Source organism: Melanostigma gelatinosum (assembly GCF_949748355.1).
Source record: "Melanostigma gelatinosum genome assembly, chromosome: 23".
In the NCBI taxonomy this organism is placed as follows: Eukaryota; Metazoa; Chordata; class Actinopteri; order Perciformes; family Zoarcidae; genus Melanostigma; species Melanostigma gelatinosum.
Genome location: NC_136656.1, coordinates 5,896,615 through 5,920,891, shown reverse-complemented (window position 1 = coordinate 5,920,891; position 24,277 = coordinate 5,896,615). Strand labels below are relative to the sequence as shown.

At 47.0% G+C, this 24,277-nt stretch overlaps 1 protein-coding gene across 2 annotated transcripts in view; it reads right to left on the bottom strand.

Moving 5' to 3' along the window:
- The window catches only part of pcdh7b (protocadherin 7b), a 101,174-nt gene extending 79,939 nt beyond the window's left edge, over positions 1–21,235 (bottom strand). For both annotated transcript variants that reach the window (XM_079295769.1, XM_079295770.1), the window contains exon 1: positions 18,101–21,235. In XM_079295769.1, coding sequence (XP_079151895.1) covers positions 18,101–21,175 — 3,075 coding nt within the window. In that variant the 5' untranslated portion in view covers positions 21,176–21,235. The remainder of the gene's footprint in view (positions 1–18,100) is intronic.
- Between the last annotated feature and the right edge of the window lie 3,042 nt (positions 21,236–24,277).

Genomic DNA, 24,277 nt, shown 5'->3' with positions numbered 1-24,277 from the left:
GAAGATGTAGAGACGATGCAGTCTGTGTGTGTTCCCTTTTCTCTCAGGCCCTGCATCCACTGCCTCATCCTTTGTGCCTTTGACACGCTTGTGCGTTTCTGGGGTTCTTTTTTCCCCCACGGTGCTGTGTCATGATCAATTTACCGCTCGGCACATGACGGCCCCGAGCGCCTCAGAGGATTTTAAGGACTTTGTGTGCAATCTTAGGCCTGCCTTCGCTTTTTTTTCCTCCCACATACAAAAACGGGCATTTGTATTCTTATCCCGCTCTGGCCGCCGAGTGAGATTGTGTCCCGGCTTTTACCGCTCTGATTCCCAGGTTATTGTTTGGAAGAGAAATAACACCGAGCAGACGCCAACCCGCGGCTCCTATTTCGAGGCAAATCTCGCTCATTTTTGCTATTTTATTCCCACTCTGTTTCAAACAGTGTGAGGTCGGTGGCGGTCAATCTGGTAATCTCACAGAACTCTGGCTGTAGGTGTGTACCTGTTGGTGGATATGCACGCCTGTCTGTGTGTGTGTGTGCACAGAGAGCGGGAGAAAGCGCTGAAGCATTTTGAAAACATCAGGCTCAATCAGTGTGCATTTGTTCAGGGACCCTGAGAAACTGAGCTCATTGCCTCGCATAGAGACGGGAGTGGGAAGGAACCATTGACAAGTGTTGTTCTAACGCAGCTACAGTATGTTTGTGCACCTGCCTGCTTTTTTTTTTATGTGCATCTGCCAGCGCTGAAAACACAAACACGGCTTGGCACGAGTTAAAACCTAACGCGACAGTGTTCCAGACCTCAATGTCACTCATCATTCAATCTCAAAACAGGCAGTCAAAAGAAGTGGTCTTGTGCTTTCTGTGACAAACGCAGGAGACGGAGTGTTGTTTTGCTCTCTACTGCCGAGGAATCAAGTCAAATGCTAATAACTGGATTAATAATCCGCCGAAGCAAGAACATGCCACCGACAAATTTGCAATTCAACGACTGCCATCAGTGGTAATGCATGCTCTGCCAATCCAGCTCAAAAATATGATATTATCATTTCACATGCAGGCTGGTGCTGCTGCCACCGGCAAGGCTGTGTGTGTGTGTGTGTGTGTGTGTGTGGATGTGGGTGGGTGGGTGGGTGGCCGCACATTATTGAGCTGGCCGGGAGTGAAAATATTCAAGCAACCTGCATTGCATTGCTCATTTATTCTTCCTCTCCTTCCTCCATCACCCTTTTTCCTCTTCAGCCCTTTTTCTTTCCTTCTTCTCTGATGCTGCAGCTGCACCTGGCGAGTGTCCCGTGATGGAGACTTTTACAGCAGACCTTCTTTTGCTCCTTCCGTGTAATTGAATAATGCACTGTAGTATAAAATCCCCCTCATTAAAAGGGCCTTCTATGGATTAAAATGCTGAGGCGATCACATTTTCCGCATGCGGAGGCACGTTAATGCGTTCGGTTACCTCCAGTAATAAAGTGAAAATGGGAGTTGACCGATGGGCTCCCAATATATGCGTTTGCTAGAGACCAGTGCTGGCGGCACGCTTCGGCCGAATGGTAGATGCTGAGCGATGTCGATATATTTCAACGCGTTTGTTGAGAAGTCTTCTGAAAAAGCCTGCATGTCATTATCTTCCAAATGCAGCATTCATCTTGTGACCTTTTCAAATCAACGTCCAAACAGAATCCATAATAATGTTTCAAGGAATATTAATCTGATCAATAAATTGCGCCGTGTTTGCCACTGTGCTCTTGTTATCCCCAAGTCAACCATCCGTAGATGTATGGCAGCCTCGTGGACATCAATAGCACAGCTCTTTACTGTTGAGAATCAGCAGTACAGTACCATGCACAGTGTGCTCTGGTAGTATTACTGCAAAACATGTTCTGTTAATAATTAAAGCAGAACATATTTTAGTTTTCTAATTTATTCAGATATTAAAAAAAAAACATGTCCAAGCAGAAATCAATCCACATTTCTGTTTACACATTTTGTTTATTTACTCGATCAATGGTATGGGTAAGTAACATTACGTCACCCTGAGATCTCACCCCCAGGACCAAACAAACAGAGAGAAGCATCCAAAACAGGCCAAAATGATAGCTACCTATATCTAGATTGGTGACCCCAATACTGGCTGACTTGAGACCAGCTACAAAGCAGTGGCAGCTGCGTCCGCCCTCTGAGACCCACCTCAGAGGACGGAGAGCGAAAAAGCCGTGAAAAGGATGTCAACCGTGTGGATTCCATTGACGAAGTTTGTGAAACAAACCTTTCTTTTTGCCCTTCCTGTGAGACTTTTAAAAACCCCCACGGTATCCGTAACTTCAAATGAACCAACCTCATCCTAGTATGGATATGAGATTTCTTAGGCTAATATTGATACGCAGCATTTTCTCATTATCCCAGGCGAGTGGAACCGCTACAAACAACGCCCGGGCAACCGTGTCTCATGCGAGTCGCGGAGTGAAGAGCAACGCCCTGACTAATGAATTTCCAAAGTTAGTTTCCTCGCTTACAGCCCCTTGTTTGGGTTTGTTTTAATAGAGCATACTGATTTAGAAAAAGAATGAGGGGCAGCAAGAGCGGGAGTGGAGGGAGGGAAAAAGGTGTTTGTGCAGAAAAAACACCTTATTTGGAGTTTTCTGAGCCGATCCGACCGTGCTCTCTGCCAAAATGATATGTTGGAGCCTAAGTGTAAGACAAGAAACAGTTTACAAGAGGAGCGCATTGCCAGAGGCATTTTAATGATCCAGGGGTCTAGAAACGTGAGCAACAGACGGGGCCTCCTCTGAGCCCCAGACACAGACTGAATTATTACTGTGAACAGAAGACAACATCTCCTTGTAGCATCGCATAAATCCAGGAAAAAGGGGAAAAAAAGAGGTAGCCGAGTGTCACGGTGGCCTCAAAAGAAGTGAGGATGTGAGGCGGCGAAGAAAGGAGACGGGATTTATCTGCTGCGGAGGAGTTCAGCGTGAGGTCACAGAAGCCATTTTTCCAGTTTCTCTAAAGTCAGCGTGAACAAGCATTGACCGGACAGAAACACTTTCTGTTATGCAGTTGCAAAGGCCACCACTCCTCTAAATGTAGCAATTTAAATAAAGAACATCACAAAGTCTTATCTCTGGATTCGTAGAAAAGTGTTGACTCTGAAAAAGTCTTCGTTTCAGAAATAAAATGTTTTTTTTTAAAGGAGCAGATTTAAAGTCTGAATCTGAATTGTGTCTTTCGCCTAAAATATGCAGCACCAACGTTCATAGGTGACTCATGCTTCTTCTTCTATGACTGTACCTTTTTAGAAGCAACCTTTACAAAGGCTAAGGAAACGTCTCGAATAAAAAAATGTAAAAAACACTGCGATTTGAGCAAGCCCGCCTGTTCCGTCTCTTTGGCTTTCAACTCTTCGCCGATTCGAGTTGCTGGAAACACTGCGGCTCTGAAGCGGGAACGACTTTGACGACTGCCGTGACTTTCGTTGCGGCTCTGAGAAAAAACAAATGCACGCAACAGCTGCAAGACGGCGAGGCACGCCATGGAGCTGCACGAACCTGCTTTGTGCAGGGCGGGGGGGGGGGGGGGAGTGGTTGAACGAGGAGGTAAGATCTGTCTGACTGCATGTGCGTGCCTTCAGACCGCAAGACAAGGACGGAAGCCAGCGTTCCCTTTCAAATTCCGCTTTTGACAGCATGTCATTGACGCAGGCGACGCGAACAGGTTGGACGCACCGGCTCAAAGAGCAAAACAACATCGAAGCAGATGATGATGCTGTTTCCTTTCATCGCCTAAATAATAGATTTAAAAAAAACACAACTGCATGTTTAACTCGACGCCCAACTATTTCCAACCCGTGTGACCTTTCACTGGAGAATCCGGTCGATCATTATGTTATGAATCCAAATTGCGCTACAACCGTTGCAATAATAGTCCAGACAAAGAAAGAGTTGAGTCATCATCTTCCGTTCCAGTTGAGCTCGGTATGCCGAGGCGTGCGTTCCGGGAGTGGAACCCGCGATGGGGTTCGCGGTAGTGGTACACTCCAACTTGGCAATAGGCTCGGCCAAGATCGGGCGCCGCCGCCCTCATCGGCACCTTCTGTCAACATGAAAGCATCCTTGTTTCTTCACCACTATGACTTAAACGGCACATAATGCATCTCCTCGTGGGGTTTGGGAATCACTGCAAAAACTCTCAGCGACGCTCTTAACTTTGCCATAATTCAACACTTCAAAGACGAGTGCATGATACTCGTACATCAGTGTTTGTCTAATCAAATGAAAGAGATTCATTTCCATCCTCCCATACACACACACAAGTCCCCGGAGGATGAAAAGAGTGTTGTTTGTTCCAACGTATCACAATAAATGTAATTACACTGGGTATTTCATGCTTTTTTCATGTTTTTTTTCCTTTTTGTACTTTTTGTAATATTATTTTTTCCAAGAGCATCGTCAATTTGTAATTAGTGATCAGTGAGAGGGATCAAAAAAACAAGACAAACTTGTTTTTGTTGAGCTCCTTGCTTTTCTCCGTCTCTCCCCTTTCTCCCCCAAGGGGAAGACGCCGCTCGCACGCAATCTCAGAGCCGACTGCCGAATCCAAAACTCACTTGACTTCAATGTGAACACCTGCAGACGCATGCCCATGTATTTACAACCTGTGAGATGTGCTATTAATAGAAACAGACATGGCCGTTGAAAGAATGAGCCGTTAAATCTTGTGGGTGTCTTTGATTTCTTACTGTAAAAAAAAGGCTTTGATATGTATTGCTCTCTACTGAGGTGACTCCTACACAGGGACGGAAGATGCTTTGAAAAGGGCATACAACTATATTCTTTTTTCATATTGTATAAAATCAATATTTGATAAATCTATTTATTGATAAATACGCACCTTTCCTGGTGAAGTAAAACTCTTTCACAATGTTCTAAATCGTTTTTTCTCTTTTCACTGTGTAAAAAAGAGGCATGTTATAACTTCAATAACGGAGGAGCCGCAGTGTGGGCGGTTCCCACCGTTCCTTCAGGGGGTGGGTGAGGATGAGTGATTTCATAGAGGTCTCCGTGTTTTACTCTGTTGTTTGTATTATGTTTTCATCCTCCATCTTTCAAAAAAACAACAACATCCCCTTCAGTCACAATCTCAGGATGCAAACAATATCTCCCGAGTTGTCATGTGCGAGCCGATCGATAAGCGTAACTTGTAGTGATGTAAATTGTACATTTCAGCCTCATTGATATGCTCGTGCAAAGGAACCAACACATCTTTTCGTAGCCGCAGGGGGTTCCCGGGTGGTGGCTGCAGCGATGCGGAGCGAAACAACATCACAGAGGGAGCAGGAGCTTTTTTTTATTTATTGAAATGCACATTTTAGATGTATCGATAGAGTTATGGAGTCATAGGCGAGCCCCGGGAGCCGTTCTGGGCCGTGATGACACAATGACCCAGGAGCTGCCAAATTTAGAGGCAAGCTGGGTCTCCGAGGAAGCGTCTCCATTTGGGCTGGAATGGCAAGTGTGACCCTCATCTCTCTGCTCCTCACCTCCTACTAATTGAATCAGGCTTCTGCCCAGGATAATTCTGTGTGTGTGTGTGTGTGTGTGTGTGAGAGGGACTGTGGAGGTGTGTGTTCGCAAGGAGTCCGTTAAACCAGGTTTAAAATCGTTCAGATTTGACTTCCTGAGCTGACCCCTTCGCTTTCTGATAACCATCCAATATGTTCCTCACGTGAACGGAATGGGAACATTCTGTGCAATCACGAGCCCGCCAGGCCTTATGCCCGTCTATGTCACGAGAATCTCTCTCAGAAAATATGTATTAAATTCCCTCGTGGACATTCCCTGGGAAATTATGCATTGTAAATGTTGCCCCACCACCCCCACCCCCAAATCCATCCCTGATACGAGGCGTTTTATGATATTCAGATGCATGGATTTAATTAAGAATCAGCGGAATAAACATGAAAAATGCATGATTGGAAAGTGCCGCAAGTTCTAGATTCTTTTTTTTTTTCATACCGCCTTCCGTTGAATATATGAAAACAATGTTTAAGCACTGTTCAGAGCCTTCGCAGGCATTAATTAAAGTTTTTTTTGTTTTTTTTTTGGTGTGAAAGACCAATATGTCTCTGGTGGAGACTTGGCATCATCAAGGCCAGACATGGACGCAAAGATGAGGGGGGGGGGGATGCTCGAGGGGGGAATCACTGTTTTTTCCAACGCTCGCTCGCCAGCTACGACACCGGCACTCTCATCAGTGCGCAAGATTTAAAAAAAAAAAAAAGGCTTTGAGGAGCTTATGCCTTATAATTAGTCAGTAGACTGCTTTTAGAATGTTGAGGGAAACAGGGTTTAATTAGGACGGGTCGCGCAATCTGGGACAGTGCAAGGAGAGATCACACTGCGACTGTTTTCGGTTTGTGTCGTAAAGAAAAAAAAAACATGTTGCAGAAAGACAGAAGCAACTAATTGTTTCAGACTACTTCCTGTACACACACACACATACACGCCGTGATCTGGAGAGTTGGAAGCCTGTATTGTCAGGGAGCTTATGCTGCACAACTGCACCCATAAAAACTGCATGGACAAAGGCAAAATGAGAAATTCCAACACTCGTGGTACAGAGGTCAGTGTTGGAAAATCAGGCAATTCCACTTCTGAGAGCCGCATGGTGTTGCTGAAAACCTAAGCAGTGAAGAGCTTATGTCCACAGCCCTGCAGGGCGGGTCCCTGACAGTTTTTACTTCAGGGCTGAAGGGAATCAGGGACAGGTGTCCCGAGAATGTCTTCCGGACTTCCCCGCTAAGTGGCAGCTACACCACTTAAAACCTGCTGATGGGATCGCTGGGCTCCGCCTCGGCTTAAGTCACCACTAAACCACACGAAACTGTCCCCCGATGGGCAGCGGCTGGACGAGGATCAACCGCTGACAATGTGGCAGTCAATGCACCATTTTGGGAAAGTAACAAAAGCAAACACACCTAAAGGCGGGTTTTTATGGATTCTAAGCCTCAAATAACCACGTCCACTAAGCTGGAAGGAACAGGAGAGGGGGAGGGGGTGGGGGGGCAGTGTGAGAATGAGAGGGTGTGAGAGAGAGTAAACACAGAGGAGAGACGGAGGAGGGTAGGTTGGTGAGAGAATGGGAGTGTTAAAACCGAGACGATGAAGCGGTGAGAGAGAGAGAGAGAGAGAGAGAGAGCTTTGAGGGGCAGATGAGGATGACAGCAAGCAGTGGGAGGGCGGAGGGAAACAAAATCAGGCATTCTTGACAGAGGCAACATGGCAGGATCACACAGCTATTTTTCATTCACACTCCTCTGCATTCGCACATGATTTCAAAAAAAGGTATACCCAAGCCCCAAGGAAGCCTTCCAGCAAACACTGTTTGCCAATTTCTCAAAGCTGGCACTCCCTTTTGCGGTGGATCAGCCCGCGCTGCACAAAGAGGGCCTCCTCCTCGCGCTGGCGCTATTGTTGTTGTCGTTGTGCCGATGCGGAGGTAGACACGTGAGGCAGTGTCGTCCATAACCCCACACACACACACACACATATGTGGAAGGTACAGTTTTTTTATCGTGCACCCGCTTTGTGACAACGCACGATATCCGTGGAAAAATCACACCGACGCCGGGAAATACGACTGCAAATAAGCGCTGATGGCTTGAGCAATGAGAGGATGTTGGGGTTGTACACATTTCCAGTTGAACTGTGGCAGTTTGAAGTGGTTGCTCGGTAATCCACAACATGTATTTATTTTACCTTGTCTTCCTCAGTCTCCGACCTTTGTGCACCTTCTGGCAGTTAAAAAAAACAACAGCCAAGCCTCAGACGCCGTCTCGCCTACATGGAGCTGCACGCTAAGCACACACACACACACACACACACACACACACAGAGGTGCACTCCATTCACTGCCCACAGTGTTCTTTGTGAGCTTTGACAGAAGGCTGGTAATCAAACAGGAGCCACAGTGCTGCTCAAGGAGACTTGATCCAGCTTTTTATTCCTTCTTTTGGGGGGGGGGGGGTCTGTATTGTACCCTCAACATGCAGGCTCATGAGGGTGACTGCAGGTATATTCAGACAATATGGGGTTTTTTTCAGCATTGAGGAATGTCAAATTTTGTAGAAACCCCAAAATACAAGTGTTACCATGACAATTTGCATTCGTAAATGACCTGAGAAGCGTGAGAAAATACCGGATGAGGGCGTGGGCTACTTGCGAGACACAAAAAAGGGTGAGTGTTAATTGTTAAACTGTGTACATACAGAGAGCAGGCACGTCGCGACACACTGCGGGCAGGCCTTGGGGTATCTCTGCTGCGACTTGCAATCACACGTACATTGCTCGTCGTGGCAGTATCACTTCGTTAGGACACATGCGTGCCGAGAGTCACTACGGCGAGAATCGCAACAAAAACACATTCCTGTCATTCTAGCATCTGCTTTTTTAAACGGCGGGCTGTGGAGTTGCCTGCATACCGTTGAATCTCCACACACACGCACACACACACACACTTTGTGATTTGGGTTCATTCTTTTTGCTACGTACAGTATTCATTCGACGTTCCTCCTTTCTGATCCTCGACACCAGCTCCTTTTAATCTGTCTGAATGAATTCATTGCTGTTCAGCCGTCACGCTCCTCAGATATGGGACAAAATATAGAAGGCTTGTTTCATCTGTCTTTAAGATTCATGGGTATTTAATACTCTGCGATGTTTGAAAACAGTAGAATTCTGCGCGGCGCATTACATCAATAATAGACTTGACCTTGCGAAGGCATGTCTTTTCTCCAAAGGGTTGGATGCGAGACTCGGATCTCATTGAATGCTTTTGTTGAGCTGGATCAAGCACCGTCTTCTCTGCTGGCTCAAGAAAATAAATGGTCAACACATTCTATTTGAAATCCCCAACGTCAGCACATTTCCCAGGCAGGAATAGATGTGTGAATGGTTAACCGGCAACCAGAATTAGAGGTGGTGCCGGAATACTATAGGCTCCGGTTAAAGAGCAAAGTATTGTGCAGCCTCTGATGTTCCCCTCGCTGTCTAATTTGATCGCATGAATCAAGAACTCAAAGTGGGGAGGGCAGTAAATTACGGGTCCCTAAGGAGCTGTGACACAGGGAAGAGATGAGCCCATTGTAGTGCAGCAACTGCTGCCAATTTAGTGTTCAGGGACCTTCATCTTTGAAATGCTCCCCGCTTGCCCAGGTGGCTCTTATCAAAAGAGTTTAGTGGAACATGAAGTTCCCACGCCTCATCCACCTCCGGGCCGACGCTGTTGGACGACTGTGGCGTTTCTCTTTCTTGTTTTCTTTTTCAGGAGGACGTTGCCCCGAACTCTGCTTTTGGCAGCGATGTGTCTGAATTACCAGGTACAAGCAAGATATGAGAGAGAGAGCAATGAAAACCTTTAAAAAAATGAAAAACAAAACTCCAGGCATTTGGCCATGGGAGAAGTTGCAAGTGGGTGGGGGGCGAGCGCCGCGGAGGTACTGTATATTGCCATAGTAACATCGGATAGCTCACCAAGGATTCCTCAGCAAACACAGGCATGCGGCTTTAAACGGCGACTTGAGGACCCCTTCCGCCCAGTGTGCCTCTTTGTTCAAACAAAAAATCACGCCGGCCCAGATAACGCTGACATTTTAAACGTAAGTTACGAGGTCTCCAATTGGTACGCCATGTCCCCCAATTCACAGAGAGAAGAGGGCTGTCTCGGCGAAGAAAAGCTCATTCAAAGGGATTCAAAAGAAGTAGACAAACACATGCACACGCCCTGACGTAAATCTTTCAATTGTGCAAAGGAAAGGGAGGCGAGAGCGGTTTGCATCAAGCGGTCGCCCCGCAATTGGCTTCACTGGGGGAAGTAATCTGCACTCCTCAAACATTTGCTGAATTCTGATGGCAATTCAACAGAAAGCAGTAGTCTTCCCTCTTAAGTCCGGCTGGGGGACCGCCGCGGCACACTCGTAAATGTCACCCATGTCGGCTCTTAGCTGCTTGTCAACGCCCCGATGAGCTCCCCGAGCACGTCGCCGCTTCACAAGAGCTCTTCACAGCGCGATCGGCTTCCGGCATGCACTCGCCTGGCAGGTTTCGCCTCCTTCCGCTGAAGTCTGTTATGAATATACCATCATGGGCGGGTTAAATGTGATGAATCTGACGCTAAGTGAAGCTTATTAAGGCTAAGGCATGGGGTTTGAAATAAAGTTGAGGGTAAAGTATGAAAAAGCTGCTCGTGTTTAAGCGGCTTTTGTTGACTATTATTCTCATCACGTTACCGCCCCCGGACATGTCAATTTGATTGATGTCCTCGCCTTTCCGCACAATCCCAGACCTCATCAACCTGGATAAAAGTAGCAACGTACGACAACACCCCCCCCCCCCCCCACACACACACACACACCCCCACCCCCACACACACACACACACACACCTCTTCGGACTGGTTCCCCTCAAGGCAATTCTGCAATTTACAATCGGCTACCGTGTCCCGAGTGTTGCATTGGACCACCTGGCAGTAAATGAACCATATCAAAGACCTGTCTTTCAGTCTTCATTGCCCCCTAACCCTGACCCTAACCCCCCCCCCTGGTTCTCTACAGCCACGGCCTAGGAGCCGCCATTATCCCAGCACCTGAGTCAACGTGTCCCCATTCACAACCGAGAACGGCTGTTCCTTGCCAGTGGCCGTTTTTGATTGACTGTTTGTAGTTGTTACTGAGAATGTTGTTGCCAGGGGAAGAGAGCGGGAGAAATGAGGAGGAAGACACCAAAGCAAGATAATAAACGGGCTATAGGGCAAGGTGCCGCAAATCAATACTTGAAACCATGTTAAACGTCTGCAGCTCCTCAATCCCACAGTAGGATTTGTCTGACGAAGGGCAGCATTACAGTCGTCTCCGCTTTATTTTTCAGTTTCTAACAGGGCAGGCCTTTGGGGGGGGGAGCAAACATAGAGCTCTGCTGTTGTACAAAACTGTTCATCTTAAGCTTTCGTCTCAGAACCATTTTTTTTTCTCTTGTATCTGCCGCTATCACTGTCATCAAGCAATGTGTGATGACTTATTTGTAATGCAGTTTTTTGGACACTCCAACAAGCAATAGGGGTGCAAGCTAACGGTTGTTTGCATGGTCGATTAATCTAGCGAAGAGTGGTGAAATGTGTCCATTACAAAGGTCTTTGTTCACCAGCAGCTCAAAGATATTCAGTTTACTCTCATATAGGACAATGATAAGCATAGCATCTTCACATTTACGTAGCTGGAAACAGGAATTCTTCTGCATTTCTGCTTAGATAACACAATTTATTTTCTGTTCATCAACTGCTTGATTTGATCCCTCCGCTCTATATGTTACCTCGATGAAGTCGCACAAGCGGAGCCCTGCTTTTATTCACTTTGTCCTTTTCGGGATATCGAGAGGATTCTCCGTCCTCCCTTTTTATGCGACATTAAATCATCATCAAATCGCGCGTTCATTCTGGTTGCCTTGCTCCAGAGTGACATCATCCACTCGAGCTCGTTGTGGGGTTTTTAGATGAAGATAAAGTATTGCTCCAGCCTTCAGGCTCCATCTGCCTCTTTACGCATGTGTGTAGAGCGTATATGTAATAACCAGGCACACATACAAATATAATGAACTGCATTCCTTGGGTAAACACTGCAGCACAGGCACACACACACACAGGATATTGAAACCCTCTCAGGCATGTCGCCGCGCGTGTGCCTGGCGTGCGGGATGATTGAGAGGCTGAACTGTGGAGGCCCCCCCCCCTTTTGCTCTCCTCGCCAGCCCCCACAGGATACAAAAACACACACGTCCACACATTCATACTGTACACCCACACGCTTCCTCACCCATGTACACACACACACACACACACACGTCCGCGCAGTGAGTGCACCCGCTGAGTACACCCCCCCCCCCAGGCTTTGATGGATGGTCGGCGAGTGCTCTACCTCCCGTTTCATACACACATAATCTCATTTGGGGGGCCGCACCAAAGCAGGGCTAATAGAAGCAGTCAAGCTGTCCTATCCCTCCCCTTCCCAAGTCAAGTCGTACCCATTATACGCCGCTGCTTAGCAAATATGTATGACTGCAGCCTGTTCATAAAACGCTGTCGCCTTTTGTACAAGAAAAAAAGCTTTCGGATGCATTATTCAAACGGGACAATTCCTTATGTGTCTTACGCAGTCAGGAGATCTCAGCGCTTTTTAATATTTCAGCACTTTCTCAACAAAAAAAAAAGGAAGGTCAGAGTCCTATGTGAGGCAGAGCAGGTGCATGTCTGTCAGAGCCTGAAAACAAAATCAATGTGAACCTAAAGGGTGAATGTCCCACCATTTAATTGTACAAATATTCTATTCGGCAACATGTCAGTTGAAGTGTCTCTTTCTTCACCTGCTAGCTCCGCTGAACAAAACAAGTTCACTTCGTGTTAAGGAGCTTTACAGTTGGCTGCCGGAGCGAAAGGTGGCCTTTAGGGAGTAAATCACGGCAAAGCGTGTCTGGCTTCTCACGGCTCTCGTTCTCATTTATTCACGAAGGCCGCGTGGCCACAACATGGCTGGATGCTGGATGGGGGGGTTTAAATCGCCGGCGCCCTGACGGGGTGGGGCCACGGACCGTGCCAGGCGGTTCCCTTGACACCTTGGACCCGCGCGAGCAACACTGACAGGAAGTGATCCATCGGATTCACTGCCATCTTTCATCCGCCGTGACCGATGGACGGGAGGAGAGAAGGAGGCGAGCACACGGAGAAGGTAAACAGAAACTTTGCTCGTCAGAGAAGCTGACAAAAAAAAAAAAGAAGCAGAAGACCCCTCTTCCACCTGTTTGAATCAACATCAAGAGAACAAATGGCCAGTGACCTTCTTCTGCAAAACAACAACAACCAAAAATCACATCATTTACTTACTCTGCCAGACAGTTTTGCAATTTTGATGAGGTGCAGTGTCGCAGTAAACAAAGCACTATTGTGTTGCCTATTAGTCTCACAAACAACAAGCCGTACGTCTGATCCGTGTTGTGAACCCCGCTCGCCGACAGAGAACTATTCCCCGGGGCGGCACAGCAGCGGAGTTCAGCGGTGTTCTCATTTAGTCGGTTCTAGCTTCTGCGGTCGATACGAGAGGGACGGCTCGAGAAAACAACAAGGCTAGCATATCATAGACCTTGGGAGCCTTGTAAAAGAGAATTTACTGTACAAACTCCTCCTGAAAACAATTGACGTGAAAAACAAGTCTGCGATACGGAGAGTATGCGATGATTGATAGTGCCACAGGAAAGGCAAATCTGCAAAAATGAATCGGCTTTATCCAGGCGAGCCCGATCTAATGCGATCGCTGCCGCGTCTGAAATGAAATTCCATTTTTCGATGACATCAAAGAATCGGCGAGAAGAAGGTGGCATCCCCGACACTGCCACTTACAATCAGCCACGTGGAGAGCAATCAAGGTGGCATGCGGCTTACATTTCGTGTCTGTTTCTCCCCTCACCCCCCCCCCCCCGATTCTCTGTATTCTGGCATCTTATCATGACAAATGTTCCCGAATGAGTTGGGGCTCCTTCAATCACGAGTAGTTATTTCCAATGCGAAGAAAACTGAGCTCCGTTGCTCATCTATTGTATGGTGAGAAGAGAGAGGGGGGGGGAGACAAATAAATGGAAATGAACACTTTTCATGGCTTCCCCCTCTCAGGGAGTGAAAAACTCAGTATTAACACATGATGCAGGGTAATAGAGCAGCAACCAGCTCTACCAATCGCTCTCCGACTTCCTTCTCTCAGTCCCCACCATTTCTGCTGGCGTATCAGGTACGTCTAATCCTGAGATTAGTAATTGCCTTCGAGCGAATGCATTCAAATCACCAAACCAAATTATACCAGAAAATGCTGCCCGCTGCAATTTCACGAGTATTACTGTGCACTCTTACTCCTTCCATTTTCCTTTCATAACAAACAACAAAAGCCCGCGCAGACGTAGATTGAATTAAGCCGTAATAGGTCCAAAAACAATTTTGATCAAATTAGCCACAGTCGGCGGTGCCCAGCACCACACAAAAAGGGCATACGCTAATAATAACCAACCAGCTCATTGCACAGCATTTCATTTCTTACGAAATGCAAGATTTCCAGATTGTGTTTTTTTTTTTCTTTTCACCTTTGCCACCTATTTCTGACATTCAGTGAAGTTGTCTTGTTGTCTCCAGTTTTCATTACGTCCCAGAAAGTCAAAATTGCTGATGATTGAGAAAAGTGACTACTTTGTCTGCTTACTCCAGAAGCTGACCTGTATTCGCGGCCATGGAGGGGTTGGGGATGGCCACACATTGTTGATATTTTGTGGAACAAGCTATTACCTTACTGAGCTCAATGAGTCACTGAACAGATAAAGTGGTTCGGGCAATGTCGTCATGTACAGGTGTTCATATTCAACTGAAAACACCTGAAATGCTGCAGCACTAGGGCTTTGTGAGTTTCAACAAATGTCATTTGTGGCTTTTCGTGGGTGTTTCATGCAGCTACATTTTTGCTTGGTTGAAACAAATGAGGCCAGAGGCAAAGTGCTGCATTTCCATATTGGTTTCCTCCTGATCTGCCTGCAGCCTGAAGGGCATTCACTTCCTATGTTTTGGCTGCAAACACCATCCAGGTGACCCCTATTTGCATGGTGATATTGTTTGGCGGGGGCGAGGATTTGCCCCTATGCAAATCGGAGGCTTGTCGGCGGTATTCGGCCCGCGCTGGAGAGGTTGCAGCTACGATAGCGCAGGGGAGGAACAGCTGGCCAGGGCAGGGGGTGGACAATGTCCAGTTATGCTTAATGCATCAGCCCTGAGGCAGGATAACCTGGTATAAGAGTATGGAACAAGACTTTGCCTGCTGCCCTGTGGGGGGGGGGGGGGTGTGGTTGGGGTGGGGGGGGCTACGTGGCCAGAGCACAGAATACAAGCTGCTGTGGCTCACCACTGATTAAAAGTGATCCACCTGGGCAGCGAGTGGCGCTTTGAAGTGCAATGATAAAACAAATGCTGATGGCTTGTGCTAATTCGATGGCTAAGTGATTTCATTTCTCACCACATTACAGTTGGACAGCATTATTTTCTGGCACTGGGTACCAACAGAGGCTACTGCCAAAAGTAATACAGTTAAGTGCACGCACTACTCATCAGCCCTGCAGATGTAAGGACTGGACGTGGGTGTGTAAGAAGCAGACAGACCAACAAGTGCAATGCAGAAAGAAATATGAATACGTCCCAATCAATGGAGTTAAAGAAAGAGATGACATGTCAAGTCAGTTGCACCTCCTGATCAAGCCTCAGCAGATGCTGGGTGACACCGCTAGATCAGCTTAATGAGTGTTTAAATGTCTGATGGGCTGAGAAAAAAGGCTCGCCTCACTGATTAACTCCCTCAGTTGCTTGGTTACCTGCAAGTTGCGTGTGCAGTTATCGTACGATTAGGTAGGCGAGCGGAGAGAGAAAGACGGAACCCGATACCTTACAGTCAATGGTCAGCTCTATTCTCTCCCTCTGCCAGCCGCTCTCTGGTTCTCTCCGCCCGACCCCTGAGTCCCTTGTGAAACAGTAGGGGCCATTCTCTACACTGCTAACAGGGCCGTCTTTCTTGTGCCGGTCTCTATCTCTTCCCACAGATGGACAAAAAGAGAGGGAGTGGTAGAAGAGAAGGGTTTGTGGGCGAGGGAGTGTATCTGCGCACACGCACAATGAAAACTATCCCTTACTAACACTTAGCAACCATAACCATGCACAGCTTAAACAAGCTCACAGTTTGCAGCTAAATGTGACACTATAATGAATAAATCTCAAGAAAGCAAAGCATATCATTTCCTAAGAAAATTACAAAATATAATAACAACATAGCGTCACAGGTTTAGCTGAGGAACACAAGTGTTGTTAAGTGTTTTATTATGTCTTTAAGCTGTAGTGGCACTTATGTGGCTACAGAATATTTCTAGGCGAGAGTGTGACCGCTTCGCTATTTAATCTAATACAGGAGTGGCTGTTTAACGCCGTAATTGTTGCACATGAACACACACCTTCTCTTCAATTAGCTCTCTTGTGCAGCCATTAAATTACACCCTATTCACCTCAACAGAATGTATCATCAACAGTGAGTATTTACTGAGCCCATGCGATATAAAAGGCTATTTGAATACCTGCTAGCTATTGTATATTAAATACCTAACAGGCTATACACCACCAAATAAACCTGGCTGATATTGCCCAGTACACCAGTAAACACGTTCTTCAATTGTACAGTTTAAATATCCAAACTAAAGAGTCACAGAAAAAAATTCTCTTTGTGTTTTTCCCCGTGACACTGTCTACTAACAAACGCAGTCCATAAAAAGTTACCGCAGCATTAATGTAGAGAGGAAATAAATAATTATATTAGTGGAGCATAGTGACACACAATACATGCTGCTGCTGCCGCAGCAGCAAATAGAGTGCCCTTTTAATTATGCAGGAGACATCCGAAAGCAACATCACTCCTCACACTCTGGGAAGCAGCTCAGTGAATACACCATATTAGAAGCTGTTAAAGACAGAGCAGGGGAGGAGAAGGTAGAGAAGTAAAAAAGGGAAGTGAAATGATTTGAGAGGAGTGATAGAAAGAGGGAGGGAGGAGCCGTGTAGAGAGATGAGAGTGGAGATTTAAAAAGAAAGCACTGCGAGAAAAAAGGAAAGGCAGAGAGCACAATTGTAAAGGGTATGATGTGGCAGAGGCTGGAAAAAAAAAAAAAACAGAGTAAAAGGAATACTGAGGGAATAGAGGCTGCACGGGTGGTTGGAAGGCATGCAAGGATGTACTACACAGAGCCAAAGGAGAGTTTGAGGGGCGACAGTAGGCATAGAATATATAAAAAAAACATGAACAAAGCTATAGCTGGAGAAAGAGGAGATCAAAAACAGAAAATGGAAGGGAAAAGGGAACAATCCAGAAAGAAAACAGCAGTCCAGATTTATAAAGAGCCGCGCTGACACCATGTAACAGAAAGATCAATAATTCATTAAACTGCTGTAGAAAACACATAAAACAATCGTGCAAATCAACTGACTTCATTATGTATAAACTTTGTTTCTTGCTGTTGTTGCACATCACAGCGGAAAGACTTCAAAAAATATAGAGACTGAACTGAAAAAAAAGCCCATATTTGAGTCATGCCACCTACACCTTTTGTTTTTCCAGCACTGCGAATGGAAGAAAATAATTACTGGGAGGAAGAAAAAGCAAAGACGAGAAGGGCGGTAAGACGGGCTGGAGGGTGGAGGAGAGTGGAAGAAAAGCAGGTAGAAGATGGCAGACATTTGTATATGAGGAAACGGATAAAAGGAGCGAAAGAAGCCGAGGCACAATAGGGGAGGTGATATAAAAATGTCCAATTTCACCGCTAGGTTCAATGAATTGATGCAGACCCCGAAGTGCAGAGGAATGTTAATAAGACTTCCTGGCCAGATGTTCACACTCAAGCCGAGAGCGTAAAACTGACTCGCAAAGCCATGTTTGTGCTGCATTCACCCCTCATCTACCTTTCTCCCCTTTCCCTCTTTTGTTTTCGCTCCCTTTCACAAGAAGACAAGGCGGCCTTGTCACAGACAGAGGGGCAGGGCAGGGCATGACATGCCTAAGGGGGAAGCGTAACCAGCCCCCGGCACGCTCCCCCTCTGGGATAAAATAACTGCAAACCAAACCCTTATGTGAGCTGTCTACAACACTGCAACACACAGTTTGCTAAGTTTAGTAGATGTGACACCGCAGGCGGAAAAGGCAGCCTCAACGCATGCCGTGATAAAAGGGGAAAAGTCTGAGGAGTTTGGTCGAGTGGTAACAATACCCCCTTCGTAGGATAAGCTGAACTTTTTTCTTCCCTTTCAATATTACATGTGACTGGCACTCCAAACCAAAACAGATCAATACCGCTATCTTGACACACATTACCACCATAAAGGCAACACGACTACTGAGACTAGCCCTGTCAGAAAGCATTATGGTAGAAAGAACACTAAGAGGAAGAAACAGAAGACATTTAAGAGTGGTGGAGGGGGGGGGGGGGAAAGAACATGGAGATGTGTCTTCTTACCTGTTTGTTGTACTTGTTGATAGTTTGACTGCTGTATTCAGAGCAGTGGTCAGATCCAAGGGAAATGTTATCTCCGGTGCCAACAAAGGTGTTGGCAGGGGGCAGGTCCTGAACTGCCTGGTGCTTTTTCCCAGTTGTCGGCGACTGCGGGTGAAGCTGGACGGTAGGGAGTGGTGAACTGGACTTGTAGTGCCGGGCCAGATCTGGGCTCCCCGGCCCTCCGTTGACCGAGCGGTAGCGGCCCATGCCAGGACTGTCCGACAGCTTTTCGTTGACGCCGTCGTAGCGTTGCCCGTTGGGTTTGGAGGCCTCGACGGTGACGATACTGCTATAGAGGGGCTGTTTAGACTTCTGTTTCTTCTTGTCTTTCTTCGGCTTCTTGGACTTATCGTGCTGCTGTGGTGTGAAGAAGTCTTCGTGATCCTTTTTACCGGCCTCGTAGCCATTCTTATTCTTGGGGCGGCAGTAACGGGCCATGACGACAACTAGAATAATGAGGATGACCGTCATGATGCCCGAAACTACTCCAATTATAATGCTTAGCCGCTGTTTGCTCAGATCATAGTTGGGGTCACCGGCAATGTTGGTGTTGAGAGACGTGCTCAGGCTCTTAGCCACCTGGGCGTCCACAACTGTGGAATTGGAAAGTGTCTCGTTCACATACACGTGGACTAGTGTGGTGGTGCTCTGTGAAGGCTGGCCCCTGTCGTTCACCTTGACCACCAGTCTGTGGAGGCCGTAGTGCTTCAGCTCCAACTTCGCCACCAGCGAAATGACCCCAGTGCCCCCATCGATCTCAAACAGCTTGAAGGGGTTTCCCCCGATGATGCTGTAGTTCAAGTATGCGTGAATGCCGGTGTCGGTATCAGTGGCTATGACAGTTCTGACGACTGTTCTGATGTTACTGGAGGGAGGTAGAAGGGTGTAGGAGCTGTTTATTGGGAAAGTGACGGTTGGCGCGTTGTCATTTTCGTCCATGATTAAGAGTGAAACTGTGGCGGTGGCAGATCTCGGCGGATCACCACCGTCCACAGCCTTGACACGGAATATGTACGTAGTTTTCTGCTCTCTGTCAAAGGAGAGGGTGGAGAAAATAGTCCCAGTCTCATTCTCAATAGAAAAGACTTCCTCCTCTTCCTCAATGAAAAGACTCATCTCTGCATTTTGGCCTTTATCTGCGTCAATAACTGTGACCATCCCAACTGGGCTATTTGGTTCAAGGTTCTCTTTGACGTAGAAGGTGAACACGTCCTGCATGAACTTTGGTTGGTTGTCATTCTTGTCTGCCACAAGGACGACCACGGTTGCAGAGCCCTGTAGAGAGTTTATGCCTTTATCTTTGGCTATCACTTTGAATTCGTAGCGCTCTGTTTGCTCTCTGTCCAGAATGATGTTTACTCGTATGTCTCCGCTGTCTGCATCGATAGAGAAAATCCCATTTACCAAGGAGTCTAGGGAATAAGCTATTTCAGCATTCTTCCCACTATCTGCGTCAATGGCTGCCACTGTTGTCACCCTCTCGCCAGCGCCATTGTTTTCTGGAAACGACACCTGTACTACATTCTGGCTGAAGATAGGAGGGTTGTCGTTAGTGTCGCCCACTTTGACGATAACAGAGTTATTACTTGCCAGACTTGGGCTTCCAGAGTCCACAGCCACTATGACCACATTGTATTCCTTTGTGGCCTCATAGTCCAGCGTTGCGGACGTGTGGAGGAAATATTTCTTTTTATTTTGCTCACCTTCCATCTCACTGGCTGGTTTGAGCTGGAAGGGAACATCCCCTACCACTGTGCATGTCACAATGCCGTTTTCCCCCTGGTCGCGGTCTGACACCTGAACTAAGGCAATGGGTGTGTCCACCACCACGTCCTCAGCCACGTTGGCTATGCCGTCTTTTAAGAAAATGCGTCCAATTTTCCGTATCTCTATAGAAGGAACGTTGTCGTTCTCATCCTTGATGTTCAACACCACAGTGGCCTTGTCCATTTTTGGGGGCTGGCCTCTGTCACGGGCCATTACCGTGAACCTCAGTTGGCTCACTTCTTCACGGTCAATGCGGTGCAACACACTCAGCCACCCTGTGCTCTCATCCAGCCTCAGCAGCCTCCTCACTGACTCTGTGGCTGCCCCAAACACGTACTCTATTTGACCATTAACCCCAACGTCTGCATCAGCCGCTTTAAGCTGCAGTATGGGTGCACCAGGGGAGCTGTTCTCTGGTAGGTCAGCTTCATACACACTCTTCTCAAACCGAGGGTTGTTGTCATTCACGTCGGTGATCATCACCCTTAGAATGGCTTGAGAGGAGCGAGGGGGATCTCCTCCGTCTCTAACACGCAGTGTGAGCTCATAGGAGTCTCTCTGTTCTCTATCAAGGGCCCCTTTAATGATGAGTTGAGGCTGCTTCTCTCCATCAGTCGTGTCAGCAACTTGCAGTTCAAAGACGCTGCTCCTGCTCGCGCCTTCATCAAATCTCCTCTTCCCCGAGAACGAATCCCCGGAAGAGCTCAAGCGCCTTGTGTTCTCCCCATTGTCCTGGATAAGCTCGTATCTCTCTATTCCATTTCTGCCGAAATCTCTGTCTGTGGCTGTGGGCAGCAGATAAAGTGTTCCAATGGGTCTGTTTTCCTCCACAGACAGTGTCAGGACAGGGGAAGGGAAAGACGGGGTGTTATCGTTTATATCTAATATGATGACTTTTCCCTCAAAGAGGTCGACCCAACTTTGGGCTGGTCCAATCACTGACACTTCAAAATCTATAAAGCACTCATTTTCATCAAATATCATTTGGCACTGCTGTAATTTTTCACGGTCTATGCGCCTCTCATTGGTGGTGAGCTCACCTGTAATGTTGTCTATTTTGAAAAAATCTGAGCCTGATTCTAGCGTGAATGTCACCTCGCCGGACCCGGCAACGATGCCCAGGTCGCCGGCTACGTTCCCTACTCTTACATCGGGGGGTCCCTCCTCAGCCAAACGGTACCGGAGCACTTGCTTGGCAGCGGGCTGATGCACAAGCTGCAGGATGAGCAGGCAATAGTACAAATAGTCCACTGCACCAGTAGTCCTCATTGTTCTCGTCTGAAAAAAAATGTCCAGTTAGATTTGAAAAAGAAAAATGTCCAAAAATAATTGAATCACTGCCGGAGAGTCCGAATGTGGAAGGTAAAATGTCGTTTTCATACAGAGCAAAGCTCTCTGCAGCGGGATGCGTGAGTCTTCATCCTCCGGACGACTTCACATCGCTCCTGCTGCAGTGCAAAGCAGCAAGTGCACGGGCTGCTCGTCTGCTTTTCCTTCTCCAGCTCCGGGTGTTAGTTGCTCTTTCCTTGTTTGAGTAAAAAAAATAAAAGAAAAACGCAATATCATCTAAAACTCACCGTAGAGCCTATACGTGCGCCTCCACAAATGCGCGTAATCAGCCAAAAATGTCATAGTCCGGGAATCATGTCACCAGAAAGTGAATTCATTCCATATGCCGCCGTTTTACTCAGTCTGTGCTTCGAATCTCCTCTTTTTTTGGGGGTGAGGCTGCAATATTCCTCTGTCCGACGATATGTCCACATATGTCAGAGGATCATTTAAAGGCCCGCGCAGTTTTCCAACTCAGCAGACGGCGAGGTTTGTCTGCGCGCGGAGCCTGAATATGAAGCAAATTACCTGTCCGGTTGCCTACTCCGCTCTCTTCCTCCAAGTCACTTGCGGTGAGCGGGCGGCACAGTTTTCTCTCCCTTTGAAACCCCAAAATGCCACGGATGATTTAAGATGAACAAATATCACTCGAGGACAATCAGAAAATGTACATCCGACGCAGTTTTAAGGAAACGTTGGTCGTATTGTTGTCCAGCGCATTCAGCCTGTTCCCTCACCTGCAGACGCGCCGCATGTGTTGGCAGCCCCGATCTGCAGCACTGTGAGAGGGATTCACAAATGATATTGCAGTCTCTCTCTCCCTCTCCGTCTCTCTCTCTCTCTCTGACTCTCCACCCCCTCCGGTGTGTTCTCCCCCAGCAGCGCGCCCGTAAACAGGGTCGGACTTGGTCTCGATCGCCCGGTCCAGACACCAGCAGACAATATTTGGCGAAAAAGGGGACAGGGCGAGTGAGACGCCTTAATAATGGTCCTTTTTTTATCGGTGCTTTCCCGAGACGTGGTTCGGACCTTTTTTGTGAGCACAGGTCCAATGCTTCATATGTAGCCTATGGGCAATACGGCGAGTTATCCGACATACAAAATACAATTTAATGTATTTTACATGACAACAAGCAACGCGTTATTTCACGTAGTCTGTGCAGTGTGATGCGGGGATGTTGGCTTTTCCGCAAGAGACTCCTTGTCAAGAAAAAAGACAACATCCCCGCAAATTCAAACCATAACTTTTACGCACTCCTTGGTTGACAACACAAGTTATGTTTTTAATTTGATGTGTTCCCAAATATCCGTCCAGCAGCGGACGACACTGGCGGGACGGGGCTGGCTGGCTGTGTGCGCAGTGCTGTGGTTTCCCTGTGGTTACTATAATATGGATGCGTGTGGTCGCAAGTGGCACGCGCTCTCCGGCGCGGCGGGCTCGGTGTCTTTTTCGCCTGCGTGCTGTTCGGTCCACTCAGCATCGAGGAGCCTCATGCAGTGGCTGTGAATTAATTTGCGTGAAGAGGAAGAAAGACCGAAATCGCTCCCGCGTGGCCCTCCGGACGACCGCGGCCACTGCGCAAACCCAAGTCCCCGCGTAAAATGAGTGTGTCCTACCGCAGCTGCAATCCGAGTACTTGTGATGGGCACAGTGGTGGGCAAACATTCACTTGATGCTGGCGGTCACTCTGATCAAAGAGGTTAAAAGGACACTCTGTGTAAGGTGGTTAAATGAGCACATGTTCGGTGATTGCGTGGATTTACTTTAACTATGGCGCATTTTCACTGCCGTGTTAAGAGCAAAAAGAAGGGAAAAAAAGAAGAAACTTCTGCTTTGGTGCGCGCGCGTGAGGATACTCTACTCCAAATTGGAATTGGGGATGTTCTCCCGTTTTTATACAGGGTCAGTGCGGCGCTGCATGCGACTGAATATACAGTGAATGAGTGAGTGAAGGACTGGGGGGGCAGAGAGGGATAGAGGGAGCGGGAGAACGGGGGAGAGAGGAAAAGAGGCAGCCCGTCTCAGCAGCTGCATCTTTCTCAGACGGGCTGTCTGAATTCCAGCAGTGGCTTTATCCTTGCTTACTAGCGCCCTCTATCGTCGAATTAAAATCAAACCCTTTCGAGATGTCTGTAGTTGAAGTACAGCAGAAAGAAGATGAATCCAATCACGTTGTACATTTATTATGGACGTGCATTTTCATCCTTTAGTCTAGCTCAAAAGACACTTTGTAGAACTAAATAACAGAAGCGATTATGGTTTATTATAAGGGGATCTATGTTCTTTCTTTGGGATGATATGCAGAGGCTTTATATGAATGCAGTGAGGCAGTTTTAATTATCACTAATTCAAATTGAACATTTTCATCATCGGGAAGTTGGCTGTGCCTTCCCACAGAATCATGACTGCAAGTATGTCTTTTTTTTCAGAAAATGCAATATATTTTATCCAACACAGACAAAGCCTCAGGCATGAGGTTGAGATTATTTTAGGGTTATGTAATCAAACTAAAATACAGTACGGTGATCTTGTGTCAGACATAACGAGCTGATGTTTTCACCCAACTGTAACACATGTGTTGTAAGTACTACAGCACCATATGCACATGGCATTAAAACTGCAAGTTGAAACAGTACATTATAACGGTTTGCGAGCATACCATATTATACTGCAGTGGTTTGGTTCAATTTGATCATTTCCATGTAAAAAATAAATTTATGAAACACAGTCACATTGACAGTCAACCGACAATTTGAATCAACCCTCGAGGCAAAAAAACAAATCAAAGAATCACTCAGTCCATGGTTCTTTCTCCACAGCCTCACGAGCAACAGCCAGTGTGAATATACCGCATCAAGCAAAGCTCACAAGAAACAACATGAACAACTCCGTGTCCTAAGGCCTTTTGGAATAAGTCAATGTGGAATAGAGCTTGTAGGCGATTCTCAGACAGTGTTCGCTATCAGAACCGTGAAGATCAAGGCATACAAAATCATCACTGAAACACATTATCGTTGCTGTGCGTAGCATCGATCTTGCTT